Source organism: Siphateles boraxobius, unplaced genomic scaffold (genome assembly GCF_051911475.1).
Source record: "Siphateles boraxobius isolate OS27281-9 unplaced genomic scaffold, OSU_SipBor_1 7, whole genome shotgun sequence".
NCBI classification, from domain to species: domain Eukaryota; kingdom Metazoa; phylum Chordata; class Actinopteri; order Cypriniformes; family Leuciscidae; genus Siphateles; species Siphateles boraxobius.
The window spans coordinates 31,908,459-31,917,789 of NW_027509197.1; the positions used below are offsets into that span (position 1 = coordinate 31,908,459).

Consider the following 9,331-nt stretch of genomic DNA (forward strand, 5'->3'; position numbering starts at 1 on the left):
CAAATTAATATCATTCATACTTAGGATAACTGACAGTTTGGGAAGACCCGAATTCGAGGGAGGACCCGACTTGTCATGAAAACGGAACAGGCTTCAAAAAGCAGCCACTTCTGTGAACGGAAAACACGAGTCAGTGCATAGAGGTGAACGAGGTGAACGAGACTTAAAAAGATTCGTTCAAAAACCACAATGTCATATCAATACGTTTTGACTGTCCTTCACATAGTAATAATGGAGAGCCACAGTACCAGAAAGAAACACATACACGTGACCTAAACCATATTCAAATAGATATTAATAATATTAGACTACACATGTTCTCCACCCACTTGCTGTAAAATTGTACACACATCGCCACGTTGTCAGCCTTTAAGCAATATTTTGGCGTGTGTGCTGAACACATGCCACATACATCTGATCAATAACCTTGGATATCTCATGCGTCATGACCAAATGACAAATAAATAAATTTCGTACTTATCTGTCGTCGCTTCCTGCACGGTCTCATCTTTCTTCACTGGCTCTGTGGGTTCAATCGCACCATCGGTCTTTGTACACATAAATCTTCTCCCAGCTAAAGGATGAATAAAAGGTATTCCATTGTAGACAATCTTTAATTTAGATATTCTGTCATCCCGATAAGCAGCGCTGAAGCAGTACGCGTTTGGTAAAGTCTTTTTGTGCCTTATAATGTCAGAGAACGAACGCTTAGGGCTGGTCTGAATCAACTCCTTGAGCACAATTGAAGCCCTAAACTGTAACATCTCAGTCTTGTCGAGCTAAATTAGTTTAATGTGCTTATTTTGAAAAATACTAGAAGACAACTTGTAGTTTCAGAATCAACAGCACAGCCAATTTCCCCACTTTACGAACCTACCAAATACTGACTGAGCCAAGAGCTTTTTAGTGACGAACACCGAGAAATGCGTTTACGTACACGCCCAGCTAACGTACTATTAGGTAACGTGCTATGCATGTATTCTCTCACATCATTGGCTGAAAAAAACATGCTTCATTTTTGATTGCCGTGCATCACATCCTGCAATGACTCACTGTATGGCCCGAGTTGTATGTTTTGTCTTTGACTTTGTAATGTTGCTTTTTGAGTATATAAGAAATTGAGTGAATGCTCATTGTTGTTTTGCTGTAAGTGTTTGCACATTTTGCTTTTTAGCATAAACTAACAACACAGTACTCACCCTGCCCAGCCCACCACATGTTTGAACTGTTGCCGTCTGGAGGACGCCTCAGATCACTGGACGCCATATAAATTCATTGTGTGTGCAAACTCAGCAATAAATAAATAATAACATTGCACACTTATACAAAAAAAACCTCCACAGTATTAGTTTAGGTATACTTCAACTTCAATTTGTTTATTATAGCTAGGTCTAATTGTCAATGCCCAAGTTTTTTTAAGTTTAAGTTTTTCCATCTTATGTTTATATTTCATTTTATTTTAATTGAACTTTATTTCAATTACAAAAAAACTTTTAGTTTTACTTTGCAATATCAAAACTTCAGTATGTGCCTATATTTACCTGATATTTTATATCATATTCCATGTATTATATATTCTATTTATATTATATAGGGAGATTAGAGTTGTTTTCACACTTTTTAGTCCAGTGAATATTCATGGTTGGAAAAATTACTTTCTATCTAAAGCAGTACTGTTCAGAGAAACATCATTATAGCTGACATATGCTCATAGTCTCTAATTAAATGTAAGCCCTATGGAAAAATTCATGCCATCAGCTGAGGAGTCATCCATTTTTATTAGACCAAATTATTACCTGTAGATTTTAATCTGATGCAAGAAAATGTTAATAAAAGATGAAACTGCGCGAGATGTTATTATAAGATGAAACTGGGCGAGAAGCTTGCTAACAACAAAATTTGATTGTGGCATGTTTTAGAGAAAGCTGTTTATCTCTAATGGCTGTAAAATAAAGAGCTCAGGTCTGCATAGAGCTCAAGAGTAACCAATTACGACTGAAGTTTCCAAATGTAAAACCCAAAGAGAGAAAATAACTGAATTCTGGTGATCAGTTCAGGTGTTGATGTGGGGTTGTGCAACCATTCAATGATAGTTCAAGGACCTGTTAAGTGGCCTTTATGTTAGTAAACATTAGGGGGGACGCTGTAGTTGAAATATCGTTCAATTATTGCCTGAAATTGTATTCTTGTGCACCACAAAACAGGCCTCCAGATGCACCAATCCCATGAAGCAATGGGAATGATGGTATTGAGTCAGTCTAAAACAACTTCTATATTTGAATATTTTGCAATAAACATTAAATAGAATGTATTCTAGATACCTACAATTTATGACTCGTTGTCAATAGTCATCTGTAGAGTAATGCTTCATGGAACAAGTAGTTTCCATATAAGATATTTTTTCTTGGGAGTGGCCACTGAAAAAGTAAACAGTCGCTGTTGTTGTGCTCTACTACAATCCGTCAAGTTGCAGATTTAACTCTGATTTTATCAAGAGAATCAATCATATACAGTATCTTATTAATATCTTGAGTATCCAGAAAAATAAAAGCCATTTTGTTCTGTATCAGAACAATTTTATTTTCTGTGTGAGTTGGTCCTTGAGGAAAATAATATAGCATGAGTCATTCAGGCCTACCCATTCTAGAAACGTCTTAACTTTTACAAGGCCTAAACCAAAGGAAAATGTAGTGTTTTTCGCCTCCTACTGTCACAGTGAGGTAATTACACGAGGTTACGATTTCACTCTTGGCTTCACAAGAAAATATTTGAGTAGAGAACACGTATACAGTCTGATGCTGCCATCTTGTGGAGAATGTGTGGGAAATGGGATTTAGCCCAAGCATAACAAAATAGCAAATATTTCAGTTCGACTGTCATATTTGTTTATATTTATTCTTGAACAGTTTTCATCTAGTTACAGCAATATCTCTCTTACAACAACAAACTACTCTGGCAGTAGCCTAGTGATGGTATCACATGGTAATATATCACCGTACTTCAGTGGTATACTGTTGGTATTACCATGGAACATTTCTGAAAAGTAATTGTATTGGTGCATATATGAAAAGAAAACGGTGAGAAAAAACCTCTGGTTCATATAAAATCAGTTTATATGACAGTGACTCAGAAGTAAAGCCTGTCATATAGTAGCTAGACAAAATCAATCATTAAAACAATAAAATATTTGAAACTGTTATAGAGAGAATATGGAGATAATGTTAAAAAAACATTGTTTTATTTAGATGACCAAACTGAGCAAAAAAATGCATTTTGGAGCAGTTGCTGATATTTATATGGCCCAGATGAAATTCTGATAGCTAGTAATGTAAATCAATGAGATCTAAATAACAGTACAGCTGACTAATTACAATGTAATAAAATAAGATGATTATTAAATGCTTAGTTTTCACAAATGAAAGTTCTGTATATAAATGATATAATATAATAAACAAAATAATAAATAAAAATATAAACAGATGAAAAATGAATCTAAAAAGCTGGTTTCTGAAACACCCAATTCCGCAACTTGGACACATCACCAGTGATAAGCCCAAGGACACAGAGTGTTTCCGGTCTTAGATCATCATACAGAGCTTAGGTGATCATTCCCCTCTTAATCCACATCCACAAATTAAGCTTTTTTTCACAGCTTCTATGATGTTCTTGGTGTCCAGCAACCCTCGAATATCAAGGAGAAGTAAAGCCCCTGCAGCGCACCTCAATGAGCTCGCAGTGTGCCCTCCACCCATGCCTTCTACATTCCTCTGAAGGTTCAAGATACTTGACCTTCTTGAGCTGGTGGGCCTCCTCTATCTGGACTTCCCAAGGGACAGTAAGTTCCAACATGACCACTTGCTTGAAACAGTCGGATGTTAAGACCGAATCTGGCCTGAATGTCATCCTTGCAATGTTTTCTGGATAATTTCAGCTGCTTCCCTAGGCCAACCTTCAGCTGCCTATCACGAGCTGAGGCTAACAGCCCACAGGCTCCATCTGAGGTTTCTCTCCCACCCTGACAAAGGTGATGTTGTGCCTTATTGGGAGCTGGTGTTTACTCTGTTGGACATACATATGGTATCAGCTACTCCCTTCAGAACCTAGTCATGGCGTCACCTGTACTTCCCTTCTACCAAGATTTTCGGGCAGCAGCTTCAGCCCGAACTGCTCTTTAGTGAATCCAAAGTGATTTGCAATAAAGGCAGTACACTCTCTCTCTGTCCCTTCTCCTGTGCCACTCAGCGTGTCGGAGGGAGATGAGCTTCTGTCTTAGGATGTCTCGCAGCTCTGTGAGGGCTTGTCTGTCCTCCTCTTCCGCCTTTCTGTATGTGTTTTAGAGTCTTCAGCTCTTTCCTGAGCTGGGTGATCTTGCCTTGTTAATAGCTTTTGGTTGTTTGATGCCTGATGATCAGGGTGAACATAAACCGGAGTTGCAGATTCACTTACCCCCTTGGTGATGCTTCGAGGGCAGCATCAATGTCCTCATCAAACTGGCTTTACTCAGCCTTTTTGTTTGTGGCAGGCCACAAGACCCGGAGATGTTCAGATCATCTGCTAGGTGCAGCATGTGGAGCTTGGAGGTTCTGGACACCATCTATGGGGTGACTCCGGGCCCTGATCCCCCTACGCTCCACTTTCTTCCTCCTAGCCCATCCTGGTCTGGTGGATCCTCAAACCTATCAGGTTCTTACAAAGTTTGCAGAAAAAATGTAATAATTCATTGCCCTTATTCAGTACAGGGAAATTCAATCATCTGGGGTGCTCATTCCCCCCACCCCCCTCAGGCACCCCTGGGAAGTATCTTTCAGAAGGGCTATCCGTAGCTTTGTGTGAGCATGGGAAAAAAAATAAAAATAAAAATGCTAGACTCAAGGTCCATTAGAGAGAGAGAGAGAGAGAGAGAGAGAGAGAGAGAGAGAAATAAAATATAGAATACAAAAAAATATTTTAAGAAATTAAAACAATACAAAATACAATACAATACAAAACAATTATACTAATGTTTTTTTCATCGGTGACACACACACACACACACACACACACACACACACACACACACACACACACACACACACACACACACACACACACACACACACACACACACACACACACACACATACACACACACACACACACACACACACACACGTGTTTGTGTCCAAATATTATATTCAATCAAAATCCTTTCATTAAAATAAAAAATAATTAATATATATATATATATATATATAAATTTATAATTTATAAATAAATAAAAAATAAATTAAATGTAAAAATTATACAGCCCATATTATAGTCTCACTGAACACCTTATTTCCTATATGCACTAGGGGGCACTATAAGGTGCCCTTAAGGATTTCTTTGATTCCATGAAAGAAAACACATTCCAGCTGTTTGCATTGAACTTTTTGATAATTTAACGCTATTCAGGCTCCAGCTTTAATATATCTGTAGTAGGACACTGTATAGACAAGAACTGCTTTTGCAGATTCATTAGTGTGCACACATTACAGGACTGTTTATTTTATATAGCCTACAAGGGAGAAATTTTTCTTTTTCTTTTAAATCGTTCACAATGACTTGAATTGAGGCGCCTTAGCCGGTCTGACATCCGCGCAGAGTGGCATCATTCCGGGCTGACTGTGGGCGGGCAGTGGGGTGGTTATCATCAGCACTGAGTTTAGACGCACACAGAGACAGTGCGTACGCACAACAAAGGGTGGAAGCACAACAGTGAGTGTCTGTGAGTCATTCTGCAGTTTCGAAATGTGTTAATATGATGTAGATGCAAATGAATAGAGGTGAAGACACATCGACCCACACGCTGCCCTCACTGTCATCTGTCTGAACGCATGTCATCAAAGGCAGAAAGGCCTACTAGAAAGAAGATGACGACATCAACTCTCGTTTTAGTCACAATTGTAGTAAAATAACTGTTTACATTTGATTTAGACATTTATACAATTTATTTTACTCTAAATATTACGCATTTTAGTTTAGTTTTTTTTTGTGCAAATATTTTTATTTTACACCATCCAAAAGTTTGGACACAATTCGTTTTGTATAGTGCCTACATGGATTTATTAATACATAACGGAAATGTTTTTCTTCTTTTTTTTTTTTTAATGAAGGACCAAAAATAGCGAAAGAAAAGCAGTCAACAAATGTCCAGCATAGGCTACATAAACCTTGTTAAATAAAATCTAAAACAGCTATAAAACAAATGTTTTTCGCTAACTGAAATAAAACATAAACATTAGATGAAAAACTTCAACTTAAACAACTTGGAAATATCCGTCTAACGGACGCCTAACTTTACTTCAATATAGGCTATTACTATTAAATCCTAATTTATAATTAGGTAATATATGAATTTATGACAAAAAATCTACGTCATTGCAGGAGTTTCTGACCTTTGTCACAAAAAGTCAACGCACACACTTTTAATAATTGAAACTTTGGTTTATAATGCTAAAAGTTCATAATAAAACATTATCTAGTATTTGTCAATAAAAAAAGATAAAATAATATTTTAAAAAGTAAAGTAAAAAGTCCTTTAAAAAGTATAATATATATATATATATATATATATATATATATATATATATATATATATAGTATTACATCACATATTTTAGTAGTCATCATAAATTAGGTATCATTTGAAAGCTTACGAAGTCAGAATTCATCCTGTGAAAATCGTTTTGAAATCGGACGTTGCGTTACCATAGAAACGGTATTTTTTATTAGGCTCCTCCCCTTTTGGGCATCATCTTTCATAATTTCTTATCAAAACCTTTTCTAATCTTGACAAAACACATATTGTCAGAAAGGTCTGAGTCTTAAGGTTCCATATTCAGTGACAGAAGTGATATTTGGATAGAAATGTATGAATTTGTTACAGAAGAATGCATACAATTAAATTCAATGGAATTCAATGGCACCCGGTGGCTATTTTTAGTACTACGCCTAAACAAAATCTCATGGGAACTTCAATTTTTGTGATATCAACTTGAAATTTGGAACACAACTTGGTTAGATATATGGCTTTCATTTTATAGTAAAAAATATTTTGTAAAATATTTATTTTATATAAAAAAATATATTAATAAAGTATATTTGATTTACTGTAAATTTAAACTTCAATGACTTTGTAATACTTTAATTTTTTGAAGTACTTTCACTTCACATAATCTGCTGATTGTTTTCTTTAAAACAAGACCAAACTCAGGTCTATATTCCAAAGCATTCTTGAATTACAACCATTTAAGTTTGTATAGTGCATTTTAATGTCCATTATCAAAAGGGGGTTGACACTTTTAAATAAAAGTTGTTTAAGTAACTAATGAACTCAAATAAAATAAATCTAAATATAATTTGGGAAAACATAAATCTAATAAAAGGGACAAAAGCACATGTGGAGTGGAGACTTAATATAAGATGGCTTTGATGTATTGTGAATTTTTGTGGTCATACATTCTGTGTCATAATTTGATGATTTTACTGTTATTCTAAAATGTGGAGAGTAGTCATAATAAAGATTGGCTTGTAGTGTAACCATCTTAAAAGCCATTTTTCTTTTTTACAGATAATTATAAAAATGATGAAGGCCAGTAATTCCTTGCTATGCATATCACAATTTCTTACAAACACAAAGTTCAAAGCACGAGTGTATTCAGACCACCGTTCCAACGCTGTGGTCAGAGATGTATAATGAATCAGACTGAATCTGAGGTTTTTCAAAAAATTAACTTTTGCCTCTTGTTAAATTTAATTAATGAAAATAAGCAATAGTAACACAATTGTTTAATATTTTGTCACAACTTAATTTAATTGTGTTCAGTCAACCTAATTTATTTAAGTTTACTTAATTAATTTGTGAGAAAACAAGAAACATTTTTGTTGACATCTAACTGGGCAGTGGATCTGTAGATCCCAGCATGCTTTGCAAGGGACTTCATTAGGAGGGTAAATTTAGGGATTAAAGTGTTATTTTATGTGTTTTTCTGTAAATGGAAAGATGTTGTTAGTTAATGTTAATGTTTAATATTCAGTAATGTTAGAAACTTAGAAGACTTTCTGTAATGTTTTTGAATTTTGTGGTTACCATTATGCAGAAGAGTGGTGACTGTGTTTAGTTTAGGGCTGTGGGCGCCCAATTTATTCTGAGTATGCATTAAACCTCAGTTGCAGACCTGCATAAGTAATAATCAATATTACTCTGTAAAAAAGTTGTTTACTTAACCTGAACACTAGTAACTCATATCATTGGAAATAACTGTAGAGTCAAATTAGCCAAAATTATAATGTTGGCAATTTTAGGCAGGGCAAAAATTAAATATAGTCAATCTGAGAAAACTTTATCTAGCAGGAATGACTAAATAAATGTAAGTTCAAACAACAAGATTGCAACAAATCATTTCAAACAAATTAGATTTTGTTGGAAAAATCTAATTCATTTTCGTGGAAAAGCTTTCCTTAGTTTAATTAAGTTCGTTCAACAGCAGTAATCTTTGTCATTGCATCTGGTCAATGAGTCACACAGGTCTCAGGAAATATTAATGAAAACATACAAATGCAAGAGATAATGAATCAATTAATAAATTCACATTTAATTCTATTTATTTATAATTATTCCAATTGAATAATTCTGTCTGATTTCAAGGATATTTTATGTTAACTTTATGTTAATCCACTTGATGTGAAGTGTAAAATCTGGATCCTAAAACAAAGCATGGGAAAGACTTCAAATGGATGGGAGAATGAAAAGTACTTCACAATCAGATGTCAAAAAAATAGAGTTTAATGTTCATGTGCTGTATAACAAATTAAATATATTAGTGTTTACAAAACAATATGTGCAGGACTACCGTATGCATATCCTAAAGTACCCTCTACTCAAAAGTGATGAGAACAAGTTCTACTGACAACACAGTTTCATCCCACAGTCCAAGATGCATAAGTCTATTATACAAAGCAAGTACAAAGATTGGAGAAAGACTGATCATTTCTGTGAGGGGTTAAAGACGTTAACAAGCAAGGAACAAAGGTAGGCGTCTAGATATGTCTTGCTATATAGGTCATTGGTAACGATGTAATCAGTGAGGTCCAATCAGATTTTTTTCCAAAGCAAATTTTGTTCCAGTGCTCTTAGAGAGCTTGATAATGCCAAGGCTTTAAGTCTCAGATTTTCATACAACTTCCCAAATCTCATTTTCCATTCCACCTAAAACGAACACCAAAAATAAACTACCACGTGCAAAGAATTGTAATGTGGAATGCTTTTAAACGAAGGCAAAATGAGGATAAATATTCACATAACGCTTGT

The 9,331-nt window shown here is 35.0% G+C and overlaps 1 protein-coding gene across 5 annotated transcripts in view; it reads right to left on the reverse strand.

The window, feature by feature from the left end:
- The window catches only part of glsb (glutaminase b), a 53,426-nt gene extending 52,483 nt beyond the window's left edge, over positions 1-943 (reverse strand). For 3 of the 5 annotated variants that reach the window (XM_077216102.1, XM_077216101.1, XM_077216103.1), the window contains exon 1: positions 478-943. In XM_077216102.1, the coding sequence (XP_077072217.1) occupies positions 478-764 (287 nt within the window). In that variant the 5' untranslated portion in view covers positions 765-943. The remainder of the gene's footprint in view (positions 1-477) is intronic. The other 2 variants (XM_077216106.1, XM_077216104.1) reach the window with 2 other exon arrangements.
- Positions 944-9,331: the final 8,388 nt, after the last annotated feature.